A 26,541-nucleotide genomic window follows, 5' to 3' on the forward strand; every position below is an offset into this window, starting at 1 on the left:
ATTTTGAAACTTCACTTTTGTGTTTTTAAGTTTAGGATCCCTGGTAGAAGAAAAGGTCAAAATTTATTGGAAAGTAAAAAAGTTTTTTTTTTCCTTTTTTCCCCCTCTTATTAAAAATAGATTTTTTTCTCACATAATATACCCTGATTACAGTTTATCCTCCCTCTACTCCTCCCAGTTCCATCTCTCACCCCATCTGGCTCCACTCCCTTTTTGTCTTAACAGAATAAAATATAATAAGCTAAAATAAAAAACTAACACATTGGAATTAGACAAAACAAACTGAAGGAAAAGATCCCAAGGAAAGGTACAAGAAACATATATAGATGCAGAGACCCACTCTTTTGCACATTAAGAAACCCCATAAAAACACTAAACTGGAAATTATATTATATACCCAAAAGGCCTGGTGCAGACTGTGCATGCTGCCTTCGTCCCTGTGAGCTCATATGAGCGTTGATCATGTTTATTTGTAGGGCCTGATTTTTTTTTGTGTTCTCCGTCCCCTCTGGCTCTTGGACTCTCTCTGCCTCCTCAGGTCTCCCTGATCCTTGAGGGGAGGAATGTGATGGAGACGTCCAGTTTAGGGCAGAGAGTTCAGAGGTCTCTCGTTCTCTGCATAATTTCTGACTATGGGTCAGAGACCTCTACTGCAGGAGGATGCTCCTCTGATAATGGCTGAGCAAGGCACTGGTCTATGAATACAGCAAAATGTCAAGGAGTCATTTTGTTGCTATTTTAGAATTTAGTTTTTCTGTAGGTCCCTAGGCTATCTCGTCTTGGGTTCTTGGTCACACAAGCAATGTTGGATATGAGTTCCATTTTGTGAAGTGGCCCTTAAGTCAAGTCAGATATTACTTTGTTATTCCTACAAGCTTTGTGCCACCATTGAACTACTACCCAAGTATGCAATGCACCATTGTCAACCAAAGTTTTGTGGCTGGGTTGGGGTTTATGTTTCTCATTGGCAGTGTGCGGAGTCCCTTCATGTGCCAAAAACACTAGAATATAGACATGAAGGCTCTAGGCAGGCACCAGCTCAACTTCTCCACGGTCAATGAGTTGTGGAGGTGTTGTCTTGTTGTCTTCCATGAGGGACCTTGCCATTAGTGTATGGAGAGCAACCTATAGTCTTGGTAACAGCCTGGGATGTTTTATGGGATCCCTTTCGCGAGAAAATTAGTTAGACATAACTTATTGCTAATATTGGAAGTTTCATTTGGTGACAAGAGATATCTAGTTGGGACTCTATCTCCTCCATTACTTTTTAAAATTTCAGTTAGATCACCTTCATACAAGTACATATTTTAGGAAGCTTCTGCTGTATTAGGTTTCCTTACTATCCCTCAAATGGCCCTTAAGAATAGCTTCTCTTTCCATAGTTCCTCATTTTCTACCCTGTTCCCTTACTATTTTATTCAATAGTACATACTATGTTAGGTTAAAATGTTATTACAGTATACTTTTATCAAATTTAGATATATAGATTGTATTTGCTTCATTAGCATATAAAAATTTTTCTTGGCCTGAGGCAGCAACCTCCACAGTCGCAGGTACAAGGGAGCAACCTGTAAGGGAGCAGGCCTGAGTCAGAGACCTCTACAAGACTGGGCACGAGTCAGGGATCTTTGAAGGAACAAGCCTGAGCTAGAGACCTCTGTGAAACTGGGCCCAAAACAGGGACCTTCGTGGGAGCAGACCTGTAGAAATATGGGCGGCGGGGCTGCGTCCCCAACACCCCAGCCACCTGCTCGGCTAGCTTATGCCCAGAAATAATTACACAGACACTGTATTCTTTTAATCACTGCTTGGCCCTTAGCTCTAGCCCTTACTGGCTAATTCTGATATCCCAATCAACCCATCTCTAATAATCTGTGAGCACCGGTCTTACCAGGAAGATTCTAGGTCAGAGCTTCATCGCGTGTGTCTGCCCGGGATAGGGGCATGGTGTCTCTGCTCTGAGGCGTCTGCTCTGGAGAGGAGAGCTGTCGAGTCTGACCTCACTTCCTCTTCCTCCCAGAGTTTTGTTCTGTTTACTCCTCCCACCTATCTTCTAACCAATGAAATGGGCCAAGGCAGTTCCTTTATTAGCCAATGACCTTCCTCCATCACAGACCGAAACCAGGGACATGTGTGGGATGTGAGTCAGCAACCTCAGCAGAAGCAGGCCCGAGGCAATGAACTCCCAAAGAAGCAGGTACAAGGATGCCGCTATTCAGGGAGCAGGCCCGGAGCCAGAGACCTCTGCAGGACTGGGTGCTAGTCAGTGACTTCCGAGGAAGCAGGCCCAAGCTATAGACCTTTGCTGGAGCAGGCCTGAGCCAGCGACCTCTGCCAGAGCAGGTCCAAGGCAGTAACCTTAGCAGGAGCAGCCCCAAGCAAGCAACCTCCTTGGGAGCAGGGTCCAAAGACTCCCAGGATTGCAGAGCGACCCCTGGAAGCACTGAGCAACCTCAGGGAACATTGAGTGACCTCCGGGGTAACTGAAACCATGGCCCTGACTAACATCTCAGAATATGTCTAAGCAAGGAAGTAAAAGACTTATACAACGGAAAATTTAGGAACCTGAAAAATACCTCACATGGTCCTGGATTGGTATAATTAATATTGTGAATATAGACATCCTACCAAAAATAATTCACAGACTCTATACAGTTTTCATCAAAATACTACATAATTCTTCACAGAAATTGAAAAAAATCTTAAATTTCATATGGAAATACAAAAGACCCAGGATGACCAAAACAATATTGAATAATAATAACAACAACAAAACTGGTAGAGGTCTCACCATCTGTCAAGTTATACTACAGAGTTATAGTCATGAAAATACCATGAGACTAGCATAAAAAAAGATTCATTGTTCAGTAGATTAGAACTTAGGATCAGTATATAACCCACACAACTCCTACAGTAACTTGACTTTTGACAAACAGGCTAAAAATGCACCCTGGGGGAAAATAGCGTCTTCAACAAATGGTCCTACTCTGGCTGTGTAAGCTACATGCAAAAGAATGAAACCCTTTTGCTATCTCTCACCCTGCACAAAACTCAGCTCCAACTGGATCAAAGACATCACCATAAGACCTGATACCCTAAACCTGATAGAGGAAAAACATAGGGACTATTCTTGATCTTATAGGAAGAAGGGATTCTCTGAAAAGGACCCTAAGAAGTACAGCCATTAATACCAACAACTGGTAAATAGGACCTAATAAAAGTAAAAATCTGTATATCAAAGAACACCATTGACCCAGTAGGGAGGCCATCTAGAGAATGGGAAAAAAAAACCTTTACCAGGTAAGAGTTTGACAAAAGGTTATAATCTAGAATATATAAAGATGAGAGAGAGAGAGAGAGAGAGAGAGAGAGAGAGAGAGAGAGAGAGAGAGAGAGAGAGAATATAAACACAATTTTGAGGACAGTGACTCCTCAAAAGTTGAAACATAAATAATTGAAAAACACTTTTAAAAGGTTTATCATCCTTAGCAACTAGGGAAATGCAAATTAAAATTACTTTGAGATTCTTTCTCATCCCAGTAATAAAGGCTAAGGTCAAAGTTACAAACAATAACAGATTTGGCGTGAATGCCAGGAAAGGAGACTATGTATTCACTGCTGGTGGGAAAGCAAACTGGTGCAACCATTATGAAAACCAATGTAGTGGTTCCTCAAAAAGAGACAATTAGGTCTATCACATTATGCAGCTATTCTTCTCTTGGGTATATACCCAAAGAGCTTCACATTCTACTACAAAAATACCTGTTCATCTATACTCATTGCTTCTCTACTCATAATAGCCAGTAAACGAAAAGAGTCTAACAGTCTAAATGTCCTCTAACTTCTGAATGGATAATGAGAATGTGATGTTTTTACACAATGGAATATTATTCAACTATGAAAAATAAATCATGGAATTTATAGGTAAGTGGATGGGTTTGGAAGCAATCATTCTGAGTGAAGTAACTCGGACCCAAGAAGACAAACATTCCATGTTTTCTCTCATCTGATGATGCAATCTTTGAATCTTCATATATGTTTGTTTGATTTGGAATATCCATGGAGGTCATGGAATTACTAAGGGGTCATGGGAGAGACTTTCAAGATAGAGGAGTTAGAGGTCACTGTTATTAAAGGTAAAAAATGAAATAATGAAATAGGAAGGATTAGGAATACCCAGAGCAGAGGGTAGAATAAAGGAGGGAGTGGGGTGAGAGATAAGTAACACTGAAGTTCTTTCCAAAAGACCTCTGGAAACTTGCAACAATTGAGGCTAACATTTAAAAGCCTAGTTCTTGGCCCTCTGAATGTGGGTGATGGTTATATGACTTTGTTTGTCTGTGGGACCTTTGGTAGTGGGACCAAGACTTATGGCGGTGCATGAACTGGCTTTTTGAAGCCCATTGCCTATGATTGGATACTTTGCCCAACCCGATTTGGGGGGCGGTGCTTGTTCCTGCCTCAACTTGGTATTCCAGATTTTGGTGACATCACATGGGAGGCCTTATCCCCTCTGAGGAGTGGATGGGGGCGGAGACTAGGGGAGGTGGGGAGGTGAGAGAAGGGGAGGGAGGGGGAATTGGGGCTGAAAGGTAAAATGAAAAAAATTAATTAAATACAAAAGAGAGAAAGAGAAAATAAAACCTTGTTCCAGGAGTGGATTACTTGTTTTGGAGTTGCTGGTCAATGAGGTCCTACAGACCACTTTCCAAAAAGACATTACAAGCTATTTCAATTGCTCTTGGTTACCCTTCAGAACATGACAGTAAGAACTTATTGTTGAAGATAGCACCTATGAATCATGAGCTCATGGTAAAATAAATCTGGTACAGACCTGGAAGCTTCATATCCTGGAAGCTTTAGTAGTAGTGTTGGTAGGAGCTACATAACCTACCAGGGTAGAGAAGTAGTCATCACTCATGCCCTGCTTTAAGCCCTGTTAGGTACAACAATGAATAAGATTTGACAAGACATGACCTCTGGTGCAATAGTGGCAGGAGCATCAGAGGAGTAACCAACCATTTTCTGATTGTGTTTAAGTCACACTCCACAAGATAAAACCCACATGTGGCACACATATGCGGACAAAAACCTAGGTCTAGACAGTTGCAGGCCTTATGAGAGAACCTGGTACTATGATACTGCCAAATGGACAAAGTATTAAACTTACTCCTAATGATACATTATAGCCATACTTCATTGAATCTCTTAACATTCATCTGAGACTTGTGTTTTCAGAAGATGGTATTAACTCAGAGACCCAAAAGTCAATGTAGAAAGAAAAAAGAAGAAGAGGCTTTAGAATTTTTAGCCCTGCAGAAAGAGGTGATGGATGATGAAAAGGAAACATGTTTTTGGACACCACAGGGCTGCTCACATATGAACTCACAGGAACTGTGAGAGCATGCATAATAACTGTGCGAGCCCACACCACACTAAATGCCAGCATGGAGAGGGAGCTGGGCACACAATCCCACCCTTAGCCACAGAGCAAACGGGAATTGTTAACAGTTGGGAGAGGGAGAAATAGATTCTTTCCTAAGAGTGTAGGTAGTGCCTGGTAAGTTAACCATGCTTCAGGGGAAGGCCACATATCCAGGAGTATTTGGATGGGAGAACTTTGTCCGGAAGGGTTAAAAACATAGACACAAAGCTGGATGGGAAAAAAATAAGGTGGATTAAGAAGAGTTGGTAAAAGGAAGGCAAATATGATCCAAGCATATTGTATGACGTGTAATACTCACAAAGAACTTATAGAAAGATAGGAAGAGGGGGGGAGCAATGAAACAGCAGCTCCCCATGCTAAGCAGTGTAAGGTGAGTGATGGAAATAGAAGAAAAAACTCATTGACATGATTTCCAGAATTTGATGGGAAAGGAGTAGAGCTGTAGATCATGTGTCCTTGTGTTTGTTTATTCATTCAGGAATAAAAGGTGACATTTCTCCTCAGAACAGTGCATTGAGGGAGAAAAGGAAGAAAATGGAGTGTGTTAAGCAGCATAACAGCAATATCACATTAAATGAGAGGTTTCCTAGGGAATCTTTATCAAAGTGGGATTGTTGAGTTATAGTGTGTAGATTATTTTCTATCTAACACCACCAGGTCTGAAAGAAATCAGAGTTGAATTTACTCCAACTTAGAAGAGGACAGAAGGAAACATAGCAAGATTTCAAAATATTGATGGATCCATCTAGGAACTATCTATGCCAGGGCCTGTTACTTCAATACATCCAGGATATAAAACAACAAAAAGTTCTAATGACACTAGAAAAGCTTAAAGTATATGGTGATTTTTATTTTCAGATAAAGGTCACTTTTCTGAATTGCATATCTTGAGGTATAGTCAAGAGCAACAGATGCAGAAATTGGGAGAGTAGCACCAGAAATAATATTGATTAGAAGACTCTTAGGGTTTCCTAGGTTAGCAGAAAAAGGGAAAAAAACAAAGCTTGAATATAAACAGGTAAGTCTTCTAAAAAGTAAAGACAGAGGAATGTGGGAAGGCTGAAAACAGGCTGTGGTTTGGCGAGAACATTTACCAAACAGCCTGGAATGCAACAGGTCGTTAATCTACTTTGCAAACATTAGATATTTAGGATGCTGTTATTTCCTGTGTTTCATAACTAAAACTCACTCAGCTCCTTCAGGCCTGGCCTTGCCTGCTGAAGCGTGAAACATCCGAGGGGGTGGCATGAAAGAGGATCAAAAGCAGAAAACAGCCAAGAGAATAAACTCATGCCAAGTTAGTAGTCACTCAACTGAGCAGGCGACCCACCTCTATGGCTTTGCAGGCCCCTAGTCAGTTCTTTTTAACGCTAGCTGTAACTTCAAGCTGACAACAGAAAGTTCATTCAGGTAACTTCTTTTTGTCTCCTCTATCCTTAGTCAAAGTTAGTGGTGATATTTCGTGTTTCCCCGTATCTCAGATTCCCCCCTTCCATTCTATGGTTGTCATGGCTTGGTTGGTTTATTTTGCTTTCATCTTCCTTTTATTTTCTTTGCATGTGAAAATAGAAAAGCTTCACTCATTGTGGGTCTCTCTCAGTTCAGTTCTTTATGTCCCATTGCCTACAATTTTGAGAAGAAATAGAATGAATATGGGCCTATGTGGATGATATAGACTTGTAAAGTCTTGAGCCTAATCTCTATTCTAGACACACAGTAGGGTTGGAAGAGGGAATTGTTGGTATAGTTCTCCTGTCATTCTCTAAGCAAAGAGACTCTCTCATGTCTACATGCTTGGAGCCTGTATGAGACCACCATGGCCAGCTTTGTCTTGACACAGCATCTCCAAGGGCACTGAGTTTTCTCATGTTAAAAAGTTATCTGTACCATAGACTGGGAATAAACTAACGGGCATTTTCTTAGTCTTCACTGCAGAAGACATGAGAAGAAGCGTCTGCTTGTACCACGTGATCACACTCTCTCTGATGCTCTCTACTTTGACACATGTTACTTTTTCAGGTGAGCAGTCTTGGAGATAAAAATTTGACTTTCTTAAAGTTGTAGAGAAAATAAGAGTAAATTTTTTTTACTTTGGATTGGAATGTTTTTCTGAAATATGAAATGTTGAGCTTGTAAGTTCAAACTACATACTTTTAAAATGTATTTCCTTCAGAAGAAAAAAAATCAGCTTTGTTTTCTATATTGTAGATTCTTCTGAGCTGTAAGTTTGGAACCAAACCAAGTCTTCTAGGGCAGAGAACATTCACTGTAATGTTCCCATTACAAGTAAAGCCAACCATCCCATTCCCCCAAGCTCTCCCCATCCTCCCCTTCTCACTTTTCTCTCCCCATCTTCCCTTACCCCCATCCTACCCCCACCCCCAAGTTCCCAATTTTTGCCTGGCAATCTTGTCTACTTCTAATATCCAGGAGGATAACTATATGTTTTTCTTTGGGTTCACCTTCTTATTTAACTTCTCTAGGATCACAAATTAGAGGCTCAATGTCCTTTATTTATGGCTAGAAACCAATTATGAGTGAGTACATCCCATGTTCATCTTTTTGGGTCTGGGTTACCTCACTCAGGATAGTGTTTTCTATTTCCATCCATTTGCCTGCAAAATTCAAGATGTCATTGTTTTTTACTGCTGAGTAGTATTCTAATGTGTATATATTCCACACTTTCTTTATCTATTCTCCCATTGAAGGGCATCTAGGTTGTTTCTAGGTTCTGGCTATTACAAATAATGCTGCTATGAACATAGTTGAACAAATGCTTTTGTAGTATGATAGGGCATCTCTTGGGTATATTCCCAAGAGTGGTATTGCTGGATCCTGGGGTAGAATGCTCATTAGATCGGGACTTTGAATTCCATGGCTGATGACCTGAGTTCAAAGCCCATAACTCACGTGGTAGAAGAACTGATTCATGCAAGTTGTTTTCTGACTTTTACATGTGTGCAGTTGCCAGTACTGAGTAATAAATAAGTAGAATCAGCATGCTGGATGTCCAGATGGCTTGCAGACTAAAGGTGCTTATCACCAAGCCCGATGACCTATGTTTGATTCCCAGGACTCATGGTAAAAGGAGAAAATTAACTCCTGTAAGTTGTCCTCTGATTTCCATAGGCACACCATGGCACATTTGTATGTGTGTATGCATATGCGTGCATATACACAGATATATTTGTAATTTTTAAAAGAACACATAAATAAACAGATGGATAAATTTTTCTTAAACATCTTAGGGAATCAAGGAAACACCACAAAAGTGAAAGCAAATAGAAACAGTGAGAAAAAAACATATCTCAAGAGAAAGATTCTCCTCACTAAAATGGGCAGAATGAAATGAACCCAAGTAATCCTTAAACATAGGATTTCAGTGGTAAGAACTTCATTCTAAAGAAAAAGTAAATATCGGTTTGTACTGGTCAGTTTTAAGTCTTAACACCTACAATCACCTGGGTAGGGAATCTTAATGAGGAACTATCTACATCAGGTTTGCCAGTGTGGGTCTTGATTGCAAACTGATGTAGGAAGACCAGGTCCCTGGTGGGTGGCACCATTCCCTAGGCAAGGCATCCTGGAAAACAGAAGAGAAAACCTACCGAGAGCAAGGCAGTCGAGCAAGGGTGCAGTTATCTTTTCTCTGAGCTTGATTACTGATGTGATGTGACTTCCTGCCTTGATGTCTCAGAAATGATCAACTAATTAGAATTGTGATCCAAATAAAGCGCCTTCCGTCGGGATATTTGTTACAGCAACAAACAGGAAAGTAGGGCAGTCCTGAATTCTAGTGTGTGGAGTTCTTTTCCACAGAAGATGCAATAGGAATTCTGTAAGCTATTTTCTGCAAATTTTAAGCTTAAGCAAATAAGCACATATATAATGAACAAACTTTTTTTTTACCAGCAAAGGAAATTACTCTAAAAGTCCTCTGATAGCTGAAAACTAAACAATATGCTGGCATATAATATATGGGTCAGAAAAAAATCATAGAAACAATTTTAGAGTAGTTTAATTTGTTTCTAATTTTTTCTTTATAACATTATTTTTGTTCTTAGATGGATATTCAATAAGGGAAGTTGGAAATAAAACAAAGAGATGCCAGGCATAATTCCACAGACCTTTAAACCTAGTACTCCAGAGGAAGAGGCAGGGGAATCTCTGTGATTTGAGGTCATCCTGGTCTACATAGTGAGTTCCAGGACAGCCAGGGACACATAAAGAGACCCTGTCTCAAAACACCAAAATTAATTGGGGGATTAATCTCTACAGAGGCAGATTGTCTTTTATTAGAGGAATGAAGAGCAGGCATTTTCTCCATGGGAAAAGAAACTGCACCGAGGTGAAGGAGGCTTGAGGGTCTTACAGGTCAGAGAAGGGAACTTTTGAGTGGAAAATGCCAGCTGCTAGTCTGTTTCCTGCATCCGCAAGCTATAAATTCTACCTTAACTTCTTACCTGTATGTTATGTTCCTTGTCAAAAGTTTCCCAGCTCCTGTCTGCAGATATCATCAGGGTCTAAACTTTTCTGTCAGAAGTTTCTCTGCTCACCTGGATGTTTCAGGTTATTAGCCTTCAGTCTTTTTTTTTTCCTTGTGTGAGTTTGCATAAGGGGTGTGTTTGTGAGGAGCCATTCATATATCTAGAGGCCAGAGAACTACATTCAGAAACCAGTGTCGCTTCACTGTGCATGCGCTCTGGGGGTCGAACTCAGATCTTCAGGCTTGGGCAGCAGGTGCTTGAACTTCCTAGGCCATTTTCCAAGCTCCATTTTGAAATTAATTTTAATGAAAGCAAAATAAACAAAAAGAGTTAACATTGCCCAGTTCCATTATCCTTTCTGCTCTAATCACACACTGTCCTCTTTGTAGTCAACTTCAATTCTCTGGGCTTCCTGTGTTTTCATCCAAACAATATTTACACATCATTACCCTCTTGCTGCCTACATGAAGATGGCATACTATAGGTGTCTGTTTACAACCTACTTTTTCTTACTTCTATTGAATCTTGGAAGGTCAAGAGATCATAGTTCACAGGGAACTTCCTTTCTATTGCCCAATTATGTAGAATTTCACTGAGTAGACGCAGCAAACCATTTGACAACTGTTCTACTGGAGTAGATGAATCTTAGTGTGTAACAGCAAACGGTGCTTCAAGAAATAATATTATGCACATGAGGTTTTGTATTGTCGGAGATACATCTTTAAAAAAATTCATTGAATTGGGAGTGACAAGTTAAATAAAAATTCAAATGTAATTTGGCCCAATATTGACAACTTCCCTCTTCATAAACGAATGCTTTTGAAGAAAGAAAAGCGCGAAAATACCTTTTTCTCAGCAGCTGACACAATAGGTCATAAGTGGCTTTTGAGTGTGATTTTAAACAACTCATCATGAATTAAGTGGAGTATCTTTTTCAGATTTTGCTTCTGTGTCTTCATTGGGTTTGTGTGTGCATAGTTATATATGTATTCTTATTGTCTCTTCTGAAATTGACGTTTTCTTTTTTCTTTTCTATTTTTCTTTTATTTTAAAAAAGAAAACAAGTTATCTTTTTTTCATTTTACATACCAATCCCAGTTTCACCCCTCCTCTCCTCCTCTTCCCTCCACCGTCTTCCCAACCACACCCCACCCTCTCTCCACGCCTCAGGGAGGGTAAGGCACATTTCTTTGAGGAAGGATCAAAGTGCTCCCTACCATATCTAGGCTGATCAAGGTATCCATCCAAGGAGAAACTGCCTTTATTTATTAGTGAGCTCAGGGCATCTTACATGTTGTGCTAATACTCTATTATTGAGATATACTTCTAGTCCTAAATTCTGAGGCATAGTTTGTAATTTAGGAATATTGCTCCTTGTTAAGCTACCCTATGGTATTTTTAAACCACCTGAGATAGAAGCAGAACTATAGTCAGCCCATCTTCGTTCTTTCTCTCACAGTTGGTCTCTATCTGTAGGCACCAAGATCATCTAAGAAAACCTGTTCTCAGAGCCAGTCTCCTGAAAGCTGGGTGCTTGTTCTACCTCCTTGTCATCAATCAGTGGACCCATATTAATTTAGCATCCTAGTAGGACCTGCAGTAATACACTACTTCTATATCACATGTAATTTAATAGAAGTCTGAAAATGCATATAATTATTCTAATTGTAGAACAGGAAACTTACTGTTATAAATAACATTATAAGTCATACAACTCCAAATTGTCTTTATTTAGCTGATTAACTTACTTATTGCAGTGGTGGAGATGGAACCCAGCATTTCATACATGTCAGACCCGCTCTCTGTAGCTTCTCACTCGGCCCAGTACTTTTTCCTCAATGACGCAGCAATTTGCAAATGAAGTATGAGCTCTGAAAATTATATATAGGATAGATAGGCAGATAAATAAATAAAGCAGTCCACAAAGGAGTGCCACCTATAAATTCTGTAAATTGTCTTCCATGGCTTTCCGAGTAAGTGGCTAGTGGGTGAGGTTGCATCCCATCATACACTGGTTCTTCTAACTCAGTGTGTTCGTGCTTTATTTGCAGAGCTTGTCAGTTCACGCAACCCTTCTAGATGGCCTAAGGTAAATGTCAATTTTCAATGCTATATTCTTCTTCCGCCCGGATCATTTAATCTCTCCAGGGTGGACTTCTTCCCAGGTAGCATAACTCTTGTAACATACACACTAACATGGTTTAGCAAATGTTACAGTGCAAAAAAAAAACCCCCACACAATTAGATATTGCTGAGCATTTAATGAAATAACAACCATTGCTTGCTCAGCCACAAATATCATGTATCTCTAGTCTCCATAGACAGTTCTCATTCTTACCAACTATGTGGTAATCCCGCCCTAAGTTCACAAGCACATAATGACTAATAATGAGTAAAGATATGTATCTTTACTCATTAATTTCTTATACAATAGCATACTGGAATGGAGGCAAGTTCAAAGGAAAACTGCGTGCTTGGGGTTTAGCAGGGATTCTATGATGATTATCATTGAAGTGACTATGGGGTACATGGAGTTACTACATAAGAAAAGTAGAAACAAAAACTCACCTGATGGAAGTTTAGAAGACAGGAAATCCTTAAATGTTCACCTAGTAGGATTTAATATTATTGCTATGTGGGTTAGAAGTGAAAGGTAACTGATAAATGGGCAAAAATAAACTCTTATTCTTGTCATGTTTACGTTTCCAGCCCCCATGCAAAATGTATTACCCAATAGATCCTGATTATGAAGCAAGCTGTCCAGATGTGGTAGCATTTGTTTGTGCTACAAATGGATTAACCTACAAGAATGAGTGCTTCTTTTGCATTGATCGGTGGTAAGTTCAAAGCAAAATATAACTAATGTATTTTTTTACTCTATAATGCATCAAGATACAAAACACTATATTGAAAGTTTTCATGACACATTTTGAGTAATCAACACATAGATCAGGCATGTGTGAAATATGACATGGTAACAGGAATGGACAAGATGGGTACACATGGAATTGTAGAAGCTGTTGTAATTTTTAAAAAGCTCCGCAAGAGAGAAAGATGCCAGGCAACAGGATTCACATGGAGGGGTTTTTATTAGGGAAGGGAGAATATGAAAAAAGGGAAGGGAGGGTGGGAGACAAGTCTTTAGGGACAGGGGTGGCAGAAGAAAAGAGAAGCGAGAAAGAGAGAGAGAGAGAAAGAAAGAGAAGAGGTTGGCAGGGCTCTTTTAAAAGCAAACATAGTGAATATACACAGGAGGCGCTCTTACTGGCTACAGCTGAGGACATAGCCTGTCAGAACCCCAAGCGCAGGCCAGTACAGATGCCTGAATACTAACAGAATCATCCTCCACTTTAGGACTTCATTTAGAAGGTAGCCAAAGCACGTTTAAGAGCAATGTCCTCTTCCCTTAAGGAACTAACGTTCTCTCTTTTCTTTAGGGAATTCGGCCCTCATATTGCGTTTGTCAAATATGGAAAGTGTAACTAGAAGCGAATGGGATGCTTTCACTTGTTCGTGCTTTCCATTACTTCGTTCTGGAAATTATTTCTTTGGGAATTTGAGGAGCTTAATTCACAAACTGTATGCACACCTGTGCCCAACCCAAATTTAAAACCAAACAGAAAGCAAAGGAATCCAAATAATGGAAAAATGCCATATTTGTTGCAAATAAACATAATAATGAATGAAATGATTACTATTAATTTTTGTGAACTGATAGTTTAAAGTCAGTTTCCATGTGGAGAGATCCATAGTCTCTCAGCCCAGCGAGACCGCTACTTCTTTCTTTAATTAAACTCACCGGGTCTCTCTGTCAGGCATACTTGGCTCCACTAACTTCACTTAAAGACATAAAAGAAAAAGAGGAAACATCCTTTCAGAGCAGGAAGCCACACCCAGGCTTCGTTCTAGCTCCCAACATCCCTAAATAAATGCTACACTTCCCATGGTTGGAGGAGTAACATACCAGAGAGATGGAGAGTGCCGCCCTAATGAACGTTTCTGACTCAGAGAAAGAAAGCGTACATGTGGAACGAGTTCAGAATTCTTCCCTCAGTTTTGCCACTGACTGTTCAAATTAGGGTCATATCATGGTCCTTGGCCATCCAGAAGGATGGTCTGTTCAGCTTAACCAACCCTCACCTTAAACCTGATGTATGTCTTGATAGAAACCAGTGGCTCCTCCATTTGGGAGTGAGGTAGTGAAGGCTGGTAAACACTGGTTCTCAACCTTCCTAATGCTGCAGCCCTTTTAATTCCAGTTCCTCATGTTGTGGCGACTCCCTCACTATAAATCTATTTTGTTCCTGTGTCAGAACTGTAATTTTGCTAACTGCTGTGCACTGTAATATGAATGTGCAGGATATCTGATATGTGACCCCCCTCCATGAAAGGGTCATTTGACACCAAGGGGGTCTCGACCCAAAGGATGAGACTCACTGCTGTTAAGTCAACCATGAGCTTCTGAATTATAACAAAAATATCCCAACACTTAGCAATTAATGTTGCTGGTGGTTGACTTTGGAACTAAAAATTTAAGAAACACAATTGGCAGGGCATCTTTGACTTCTGTCTAAAGATCCACTTATCCAGAATCCAGAATCTTAAGCTAGGTGTGATGGTTTGAATGAGAAATGTCCCCCATAGTTTAGGGCATTTGAATTCATGGTCCACAGATGTTACTAGAGTTTAGTGAGGTTTAATAGGTGTGGCCTTCCTGAAGGAAGTGGGTCTCTAGGGAAAGGCACTGAGAGACGAAGGCCTCGTATTACTGTTTGCTTGTTCTCTCTGCTTTGTACTTGTGGTTCAAGATGGGAGCTCTCAATGTGACCCTGTTGGACTCTAGCGTCCAAACACCGAGAAGGAGTCGCCCCCAGAGACCATCTCACACACCACAGCCGATGCAAAAGCATGAGGATTTTATTAATTCTGTCATGATAGGGTCCCCCAGCATTCGGGAAGCCGAGGGACCCCGAATAGCGGGTACAGTCTACTTTTAAAGGGGCCACAGAAGCAAGGGGGGTTGTTCTTTGACTATTTTGATTGGCTTATTTGAAAGGACTATTACCAGTAATTGACTGGAGAGCTGTTGCCAGATCAGATGAGGTAAGAGGTCATTTTGACCCCGTTTCCCAGGGGACCGAACCAAAGCATACGTATATGGGTAATTGTTCAGGAACTGAGTACATGTGAGTGTAGCTGTTAAGTCCTTGGTTCCCAGGGGAGGAGGGGAAGCACTATGGCACAGAGGCTGAGAGGATTCGGAATTGTCAAAAATGGCTTCAGGATTTTCTTAAAGTCTTACAACCCCATGACTGCTGTCCTTGCTGTCTTTCCCTGATGTCCCTCTGGAAACTTAAGCCCACATAAAGTGTTACTTCTAAGAGTTTCCTTGGTCATCGTGTTTTATCACAGCAATAGGAAAGCATACACTGAGCATGGTGGCACACACCTTTAATCCTAGCACTCAGGAGGCAGAGGCAGGCAGTTACCTGTGGGATTAAAAGACAGCCTGCTCCACATAAGTAAATTAATGTTCAACCAGGTTTACATAAAGAGATAGTCAAAAAGTTGAATCCCTGAACTTTTCATTTTTGGAAAGAGCCTTTCCCAGAACTTATTTGTATTGGAAGCCAAAGTCTTTTGATTGGCCACAAAGGCAGTGGAGGCACCCTCATCCAGTCATACCTTATGTGTACAAATGCATGGTAGCAAGTGAAAACCATCTCCCCTCTCACCCTGAAAAAAAGTTAAGAATCAGAATTATGATTTCTGTTGTGGCAATATGGACAACAGCTTCTTTGTCCAGAGAGCGGCAGACCAGACCTACCTTGACCTGGGCAGAACTTTCAACAGTGACTTATCACAGTCTCCTTTAACATTCTGTCATTATTTGGTGCTGATTCTGCTGTATCTCTTTTTCCAAGGTTTGCTTCACTCACAAATGTATGCGTTATGGTTCCAAGATCCATTGTTATGTGCTAAACAAGCTTACCAAGACTTTTATCCTTGTCATAAAATGCTACTCATGGGACTGGAAAAGTAGTTCAGTTTGTCAAGTGCCTGCCTAACATGCACAAAGCCCTGGATTAAACCTTTAGCACGGAATAGACACTGTGTGGTGGTGCACACTTGCAATCCCAGCATCAAGCTGGAGGATCAGAACTTCAAGATGATCTCAGCTAAATAGTGAGTTGCAGTCTATCCTGGGATACATTAGACCATGCCAAAACAAATAAGCAGTTTGCACTTCCTTCCCCTAATTGACTCCAGTCTATCTGAAAGATTCTTTTGTTGCTGAGTTAGTAGATAGTGGGGATGCCCATTTTCCTCCAAGATTTGGCATTTTCTTGGCTGGCTGAGGCAGTTTTCAACCCATTTCTAGAAATGCAATGTCAAGGTACTTAGCATCTTATTCAGTGCCTTTTCACAATCCATCTCTATTTTCCAGATGCTGTCCATACCCCAAAGTATCCCAGGGATTTTATATTCAAACATACAGCCTTCTTTGCATGCCATTGTCCAAGGCAATGGTAATATCCACATGCATACAGAACAACAAATAGACGGGACCAGAAAAGAAATTTCCCATGACATAATAAAACACTAAATGTACAAAACAAAGGATATTAAAAGCTGCAAGAAAAAAAGACTAAGTCTTTTCTAAAGGTGGGCCCATTAGAACAGCACTCGACTTTTCAGTGGAGACTCTAAAAGCTAGAAAGGGCCTGGACAGATACTCTACAAACTCTGAGAGGCCGCAGATGCCAGTCCAGACTAGTGAACTCACCAAAACTATCAGTTACAGTCGACAGAAAATGAAAAACATTCCACAATAAAAACAAATTTATCTATCTATTAGTCTGTCTACCGACCCTGCTCTACAGAAGGCACTAGAGGGAAACTTTAGTCTGGAGAGATTAACTGTGCCACAGAGGAACAAGGAATAAATAACCCGAGAACAACATGTGAAAAGAAGGGGAAAGACACCCACACCATAACATCAAAATAACAGGAATCAACGAATTCTGTTCATTAATAACTTTCAATATTGATGGTCTCACAGACTAACAAAATGTATTCAAAATAGAATCCATCTTTCTGCTGCATCCAGGAGACACACCTCACCATCAAGGATAGGTGTCACCTCAGGGTAAAATGATGGACAAAAGTATTCTAAGCAAGTGGAATCAAGAAGCAAGTAGGGATGGCTACCTTAATGTCCAAATAAATCATACATCAAACCAAAATCAGTCAGAAGAGATAAGGGGGAGCACTGCATGTTCATTAAAGGAAAAGGCTCATCGAAAAGATACTGGAATTCTAAACATTTATACACCAGACACAAAATAACCCAAGTTTCTAAAAGAAACATTGCTAATCCAATATATTTACCCTAACACAGTGATAATGGGTGATTTCACGAACTCCCACCAATAGACACTGCATTCAGATAAAAGCTAAAGAAAAACCCCTGGAATTAAATAACACCATAAATCAAATGGACACAACATATCTACAGAAAATCCCATGCAAACACTAAAGAATAAACTTTTTTCTCAGCAGCTCATGTGACATTCTCTAAAACTGACCACATCTTAGGACATTAGGCAAGCCGCAACACATATAAGAAAATTGGAATAACAAAACACCCTACATCCTGTTTGTCCACCACAGGTTAAAGCTGGATATCAGTAACAACAGAAAAGGAAAAAGCTTACAAACTCATGGGAACTGAACAACTCACTACTGAACGAAAATTGAATCAAGACAGAATTCAAGAAGGAAATTAAAATTTGCTTAGAATTGAATGAAAATGAAAACACAATATATCCAAACATATATGACAGCATGAGGTCAGTTCTAGCAGTAAGTTCATAGCACTAAGTGCCTTCATAAAAAAATTGGAACGACCTCATATTAATAACTTAATGAAAGCTCTAGAAAATAACACTCAGAAAGAGCAGGTGGGGATAAGTACTCAAACGCAGGGTTGAAATAAGTGAAGTAGAAACAAACAGACAAACAATATGAAGACTCAATGAAACAAAAAGCTGGCTCTTTGAGAAACTCAACAAAATTGACAAGACTCTAGTTAAATTAAACAAAAGATAGAGACTCCAATTTAATAAAATTAGAGATAAAATCAGAGACATTATAGCCGACATGGAGGAAGTTCAGAGAATAGTAAGTACATACTTGAAATTGTACTCCATCAAACTGAAAACATGAAAAAAAATGGATGAATTTCTTGATCTATATGACCTCCCAAAGTTAAATTAAGATGAAATAATAATTTAAACAGACCTATAACCCCTAGTGTTAACAGTAATGTAAACCTTCCAGCCCATCATTTTAATGAATATAGACTTGAGTGCTTTGTTAACTCCTCCAGGCAATTCTAATACAGACATGTGCCAACGAGTTTTCACACTGGGGCCCCCCATTTTTGCATATGCTGGATAAGATGGTGCAGAATGGAAAAATTAGGGAGTGGAGAAGACTGGGAGGATTGTTTCTTTAAGAGTGGAATTGTTCTCAAATGAGAATTCTGACTTGGATAATAAAAACAGCAAACGAACATGCTTCTCATTGCCCCTTATCTAAAGCTACTGTCTAGTTGCTGGTGATTCCACAAGTTTCCTTCTCACTCTTGGCCAATCCTGCCCCCCAGACTCCTCACAGCTTCTGGGCTGAGGACCTAAATTCTTCCCCTGTATTCTCAGTGTACACACCGAGCCAGCTCACTGCACCCTCTGTGGCTTCACCAGTGTTCTCTCCTCACTTGTTCTGGCTTTATTTACCATCCTCGTCATGCAGTCTCTTGTGCGGCTCTTACTCGGTTGGTGACTCCCTCACTTCGACTCCATTTGTCTTCCCTTGCCCTAGTTGCCATGTTATGGAGATCTGGAGTGGACGTCTTTTAGGTTGCATCTATTACCACTTAGGCTACATCAACCTCCAGTCCACCATGTTTCTCTTCTTTGTTTGCCACCTATTTGTAAATAGACAGCAATTCATGCTATTTGGTCCATATTACATAGATGTCCGACCCCAGTAAATATAATTTGTCTTTCTAAAAATGATTGCAAAACTGTTGTCATCTCTCCAGGACTCTAAATGGGAGGATTTGACTTGCTAAATTTAGAACTGCATCAGGTGTGGAGATGTTGGAATGTTGCAGGTCCAGAGCCTAATTGCAACTCACCCTGGGCCACCCACCCTTATCTACCTTAGTAGCCGTCCCTTAGTCACTTTGTGTCAGTGCTAATATTCTGTGACTAACAGCTAAGAAAACCTTTGGACAAAGCCTCATTTCCACCAACCAAAGACTAAAAACACCGTCAGAGAGCATATGAGGTCTCCAGAATGGTTTTCTTCTACTTTGCTTCCACCCATATACTGAGTGTTCCCACCAATGTATATTCAACATGCCTTCACTTATGGTGTGCTTTGTTATATCATTATTAAAGCCTCATCAAATTGCTACCACATTGGAACATGGATTTGGTGGTAATTAAATCTGTTCCCAAACCATGGTCGCTAATGTTTAAAACTCCAGAATAAACTCCCTCCCACCCTTTGAACTGACAGGTTTCCATATGTAACTGTGATTGTCTGATGATTGGTTAATTGCCCACACTGGTGAACTTGTTCTCCCACTCAATTGATATGGAGTCACCCAAAGTTTCCTCCCTGAATCAGATGGTCTGGCCCGCCCTACCCTTTACCCTCAAGAGTGACTAGCACCACCCTACAATCCGGTGCACCCAGTTCCTAGTCTAAACAAAACACACCCATATGGTGTACCATAACACATCTAAGGAGTCAAAAGCAAAGAACTGGCCCATTTGGGGAACTAGGCCAGATTCTGTTCTCCATAATCCCCTTTTCTCTGATCCCACCACACCCTGTTCAGTTTGGAGCTCAGTTTTATTTCAAGCATTCAAGCATGTCAAAGACTCCTTCTTCTTCATGTTTATGTTCCAAGATCATTGGGTTTATTATTATTTTTTATTATCATTATTACTATGACTCCACTTTTCTCATTTCTCCAGATTGCCCCATAACCCATTTTTTTTTTTTTTTGCCACGGCTCCCATCTCAGAGCAACCCCTCAGTGCTCCTCCCAGCACCTCCAGTGCTCACACTGGAATTGCGGTTCCTGAGAACTCACATTTCAACTTGAAAGACTACATTCTATCTTGCCCGTGCCTTCCTAATTCTCTGGCACTCCCAGACCAAAAAACCTGCCCGCTTTCTGTCACAGATATTCCTGTCCCTACTGTCTACTCTTTTCTCAGGCTTCCTCTTTTTTCACACAGTCCTCTCTTGCAGCATGGTTAAGCTCTGGTCTGTCTCATTTTCCAGTGCCTGTTTTAAAAAAGAATTTCCAAAGTTGAGTGAGAAAAACAGAAGGATGATTTTTACACTCAAAGACTTGGGTCAAATTGCTAAAGCCATCAAGTAACAACATCAATAATAACAAAGAACCAACTAAAATGGGCATTACTTCAGAAATCTGAACATTTACAAGATATCTCATCTGCAATACATTTAGGTACAAGGCATTTTGCAGTGAAGAATTCTACTTTGTTATATTTATTGAATTATTGCAGACATTATTTAATAATTAAAATATCATATTGATTATATCAAGACAAATTAAAGAGTATGACTAAATTTCAATAATATTCCTCTAATATAATTTTCACAGTCTTTAGTATCAAATAGAAAATATTAAAAATATACACTCATTTATTGAATTTAGTGAATTGTCAAGGTATTTCTGTTTAGTAAGTTCACCGAAAAGCAAAAAACTATCTTCAAAATTATCAGGGAAATTAATGCATACATACATAATGCACACATTTTATAGTCTATGCATTATAAATACACTTATTGTTTCATTTATACATAGTATATGTAACTATAAAATATCTGTCATTACATTTTCAAGCAATAAATCTCCCTTAAATTAAATATAAAGTTAACATGACTAACATTTTTAAAATAAACTACTAGTGATAATCCTATGACAATGGTGGCATGTTTTATATTAGCTTATTTAAACTTTTTTTCTGAAACGTGTAAGCCTTAAGCATGTAAATAAAATTTCTAGATCGTTTGTTTCCTAATTAATTGAGCAAAATTTTCTCAACTCTTAAACACATGCTATAACTGTTATTGTTATATTATATTGTTTTATTATGCTTATTAATATGTAAATAAAATTTCTAGATAGTTTGTTTCCCAATTAATTGAGCAAAATTTTCTCAACTCTTAAACACATGCTATTACTGTTATTGTTACATTATATTGTTTTATTATGCTTATTAATATTTGGTAGTTTACCTTAACCAGAAACATCTCATTTTTGAATTGAATTACACTTTTCCCCTTTTTGTTAGTTTTCAGAGAATTGCATACAATGTATTTTGTTCATATTTGCATACAATGTATTTTTTTCATATTTGCCTCTCCTCCTACTCTTTTCAGAATCACCTCCATGACTTCCCAACCTGTCCCTTGTCATATTGCCAAGTTGTGCTTCCCATATATTCTTGGATGGTCTCCCCTAGAGGGTGGTCAACCCAACAGGGAAAACACTCTTAAGGAAAACTGATTCTCTCTGTCAGAAGCTACCAGCTGCCAATAGTTTCTTAATGGAGACATTTTCTTAACGGAGATCCCCTTCTCTCAGATGACTTTAGCTTGTATCAAACTAACATAAAATTATCCAGCCCAAGAGATAACGCAGTTCAGGTACTAGGTTTTGTAATTTTCTTATCTTGTGGTGTCTAATGGGGACATTGTTGCACCGTTGCAGGGGTCACTCCATTTAGATTCATTTTACATGTATTTGTGTACATATTTCAGAAAGCTTCTACAGTAGGGTTTCATGTAATTATTTTGAAATGTCATTAGTTATTAGGTTACTTAACTGTTCCTTTCCATATTCTCTCCTCCACTCTGACCATCCTTCCCACCCCAATGCAACTCTTCTTGTTTCTGTATTCCTCTTAAGCCCTTTACACCACTGTGTTCTAGCTCTCTTCCGTGAGCTGATTCTTCAATGATGCCTTATTAATTACTTGACCTCTATGGACTTTCAAAATGGAACAGACATATTAGAAGACTCATAGCCAATGTATGAAAATGAGAAAAAAAACCACACTATGTTTGTGTGAGTCTCACCTCACTCAGAGTTTACCTGTGGATTTCATAATTTCATTTCTCTTTACAAATGCATATATAAGAAAGATTATATGTGTTATTTGTAATTTTAGACAAAAGTAGTATGATTCCTTATGAGTTTTGCAAATATCCTTAGTGTTATTAGTCCCTCTTTCCCTCCCCTTCTGCATTGGCATCCTTTCCTCATCCTCAGTTAAAGCAAAAGCTCCTCACATTTTCCTTATTTTTGTCTTCATCTAACTTGCATCCTGCTATTCCTATCTCTGGCACTCCTCCCTACCACACACAAACACAGACACAGACACAGACACAGACACACACACACACACACACACACACACACACAGAAACCCTTTTACTTTTCTCGTTTCTGTGGTTATTCTAGGTTATGTACTCACACCTGAAGATTTGGAACTAAAAACCACAGAAGAGAGAATTTGTGTTGTTTGTCTTTCCAGGTCTAGGTTATGCTGCTTGGTATAATATTTTTTAGTTTCATCCATTTACTTGAAGATATCATGATTTAATTTACCATGTTTTCATTATCCATTCTTCAGTTGAAGAATATTTATGTTGTCCTATTGTGAATATAGTGGCAATGTAGAAAACTGTATGTTAATTCCTGTCATTTTGTCACATTTTATTAAAGGAATTGTTTGTTTATATATTTTCCATGCCTCCTTAATTGTGTTTACACCCCCACCCTTTCAGAGGCATAGTTGTCTGAGTAGCAGCTCTAGTCCTGGAACTAGTTCTATACCAGGCTGGCCTTGAACTCACAGAGATCCCCCCCCCACCCCGGCCTCTGCCTCCCAAATGCTGGGAGCACCACTCAACAGTTTAAACCTCTCTTAAGCCCTTCTGGTATCCTCTGTAGAGCTGACTTACTGGTTATAAATTCCTTGCATGTTTCATCACAGAAAGCTTCTCTTCTGATTATGAGTACAATAGTCTGGACTAGCATCTGTATCCTTCCATAAATTGTACACCACTGTCCTAAGCCTTTCTGGCTTTTAAAGTCCCCATTAAAAAAAATCAGCTGGTGTTCTGATGGGGTGTGACTTTTTCTTTCTTGTACGTAATGCTCTTTCTGTTCTGGGTTGCCTATTTCATTCACGTCTTGAGGAGTTTTTTTTTTTCTTTTTTCTTTCTGGTCCTATCTATTTGGTGTTCTCTATGCTTCTTGTATCTTGATAGGCACCTCTTTACTGAGTTTAGGGAAGTTGTGTTCACTGACTTTGTTGAAAATATTGTCTGTGCCTTTAACCTAGGTTTCTTCTCATTCTTCCATATTTAACATTTTCTTTCATTCATTTATTGATCCAGTTCTTCTCCTTGTCTTTAAGACCCGATGCTCATTGGTGAGGCTTTTCTCTGATCTTAATTATGACTTTCTGAAGTTTTTATTTTGAGTTTTAAGTTTTCTTTTCTTCATAGATTCTATCTCTTCATTAAATCCTGTTTTCTCATCTTGAATTGACATTTTTTCACTCACCTTTTTATTTATGCTTTCATAATCTTCATTCAATAATTAATTTATATCCCCTTTGAATTCCTTAAAAATATTTATTATTGTGATTTTAAAGTCATTGTCTTGTACATCATTCAAGTTGCTTTTCTCTGGGAGCAGTAATTTTGGAGGAGACACACTATCTCGGTTACTCACGTTGTTTGTGCTTTTGCTGTGGGACTAAGGCATCTGAAGCTAAGTTGTTGATAATATTTCTTGGTTCAGCTATCTGGCCTTTACGTAATTTAGAGGGTATTTAAATCTCTTGTTGTTTCTATACCTTGTTAAGATGAATACAACTTAGGGTTCAGTCTTAGGAAATTCAGTGTTGATGTTCAAATAGGGTATCAGATGTGATCCTGGTTCAGTTAGGGCTAAGTGAAGCTTCTAAACCAGGATCATAATTTCTGTAGAGGATACATGGTCAGCTGGCAGGCAGTGGAGGAGGGTGGCATTTACAGCAAGAGTCTGAGTGACTACTTGAAGAGGAAGGGTGAGAAAATGTGACTATCACAGGTGAGAGCTAGTGATCCAAGATCTCTGCCCAGAGATAAGGAGTGGGTAGGCACAGGTCATGTGATTCTCTGGCAGGAAGGCAAGTTCATGGAAGTCTGGGATTCCTATCTGGGAAGGAGAGACCTATGGTCTCTTTTTATCTACAGTTTCCTTTTTTTTTTTTAGGGTTTAAGTGTCCTAGTCAACTATGCTATAGAAATGTTACACAGACTAAAAAAACTTTTCATAAATTTTAAATTGCAAGCTATTCTAAGGGGAGTGATAAAAATCTCACACCATTATGTTCCAACTCAACCAGGATATGACTCATACCTTTCTCTAGTATAGCTACACTGTTCAGGCCATTATCCCATTAGTCATCTTTGGTTGACAGATATGCTGTTGCATGTCACATTGTTCCTGTCCAAGATAATCACTTTGTAGCAATGTAGTACAGCATCATAATAGCTATATCATTCATTCACTTTACCTGATCTTAACCTTTCATCACACATCACCATGTATTAGGCTATATTACAACACAATATGATACCTTGTATAATAATATCCATTATAGCATAATTTATAATTGTTTGATTATGTTGCCAGTTATTGTTGTTTATTTATTATGCCTAATCCATAAAAGTTTACCATAGGTATGGGCACACATGGAAAATACAGGACTCTGTAGAAGCAGGCGCTCACAGAGGGCCATAAAAAAGACCTTCAGAAGTTAAGAGGTGTATAGTGTACAGAGATAAAACCGAAGTAAAAACTTAGGAATTACACTTCTTCCACTTTCAGCCTTTAAGATTATCTGTTTAGTGGTGGAGTGAGTCAAAATACAAACTCAAGAAAAAATAAGTTTGCCGGCATTTCCAGGAAAGGAGACCAGTCTGGCTAAACCATGTAGTTACCGTGAGCAGGAGATACTTACAGGAAAAAGGGACAGTGATAAAGAAGTTGTATTCGGGGACTTCTGGAAGATTAGACTAGAAGAAAGAAAAAATGAAAGCTAAAGAAGGCCTTAACAGCGGGCTCTAACTTAGTAGGATTGGTGTCCTGACAGAAAGAACAGATTTCAGGTGTATGTACTTAGAGAATAGGCCATGTGAAGGCCATTGTGAGGCTTGTCTGTCTGGAAACCAAGGAGAGAGGCCAAAGGAAAAAAAGGCCAAACCAACCCTTCGGTGATATCAGACTAGAGCTGTGAGGAAAGAGATTTCTTATGTTTAAGCGCCTCAGTTTTTGGTATTTTGTTACAGCTACCTTAACTAACTAACATTATCTGATGTTGGCTGACTTTTAGGTTACAGGCATCCTTTCAGAGCACAGAAGATGTGATTTTTATCAATTACTGCTGACAGCTGTGTACATGTCAATCAATATCCAGATATGTGATGTGAACCCAAAGGAGAATTGGTATAGTCTGTTCCCATCCTATTGTCTCATAACTGGAACTATTTACTGACATGGACCAGAAGGTCATTTTTCAGTAACCGGGTACTGAAGGGGATGTTCCAGGGGATGAGAAATAAAAGACAGAGGATAAAAACTGGGGTCTGGAGGTTTTGCACAAGCTATATCTTATGCCAAGCAAGCTTATTGTAAAGTACAACATATTATATACTATTTTCAGGAGGTGTGAATAGAACAAAATTAAACAATGATGCCCAAGAGGAACACAGGGTAAATCAAGATATTACTGACCGAACACACAGCAGCCTCGGGGATGATAACCACAGCCCCTATTGTGGGAAGGGTTGGGTTCTCAGGATATGAAGCCACAGCCCCCCGTCACCAGGCCATTACCAGCTCTGCCAAGCATATTCCTGGTTTTGAGAAAGAGCTTTGCTCCTCTATACATCAGAGAGGCATTGTCTCCCCAACACACAAAGGTGTGATGGAAGCTGTACTAAGAAAAGATAAGGAAGGGAGAGAAAGAAAAGAGAGCCAGAGTTCAAGGTAGACACATAGTAAAGGGAGCAGAAAGAAAAAAACATTGACCAAAGATGGCTCATGTAAACAGAGACTGCACTTTAGCTTTCTGGCTGCCCAGACCAGAATAATTACACAGAGACTATATTAATACAATACTGCTTGCTCAATGATTCAGGTATTTCCTAGCTAGCTCTTGCATCTTAAATTAATCCATTTCTATTAGTCTGTGTATCACCATGAGGCTGTGGCTTACCGGTAAGTTTCTTGTCTCTTTCTCCTTTGGCAGCTACATGGCCTCTGCCTAACAACACCTTCTTTCTTCTTTTATCTCTGCTTGGAATGCCCACTTTCCTATATTCTGCACTGCCATAGGCCAAAGCAGCTTCTTTATTGGCCAACGGAAATAAAACATATTCACAGCATACAGAGGGAAATCCCACATCAGGTATAGCTGAATGTATGAACAC

The 26,541-nt window shown here is 39.4% G+C and overlaps 1 protein-coding gene across 1 annotated transcript; it reads left to right on the plus strand.

Moving 5' to 3' along the window:
- Positions 1-7,386: 7,386 nt before the first annotated feature.
- On the plus strand, positions 7,387-13,440 carry Spink13 (serine peptidase inhibitor Kazal type 13). Its single transcript, XM_075970827.1, has 4 exons — positions 7,387-7,465; positions 11,985-12,022; positions 12,643-12,770; positions 13,371-13,440. The coding sequence occupies exons 1-4, from the start codon at positions 7,387-7,389 to the stop codon at positions 13,417-13,419; spliced, it is 294 nt and encodes a 97-aa protein (XP_075826942.1). The 3' UTR covers positions 13,420-13,440.
- The last annotated feature ends 13,101 nt before the right edge of the window (positions 13,441-26,541 follow it).

Source organism: Microtus pennsylvanicus, chromosome 4, assembly GCF_037038515.1.
Source record: "Microtus pennsylvanicus isolate mMicPen1 chromosome 4, mMicPen1.hap1, whole genome shotgun sequence".
Classification (NCBI taxonomy): Eukaryota; Metazoa; Chordata; class Mammalia; order Rodentia; family Cricetidae; genus Microtus; species Microtus pennsylvanicus.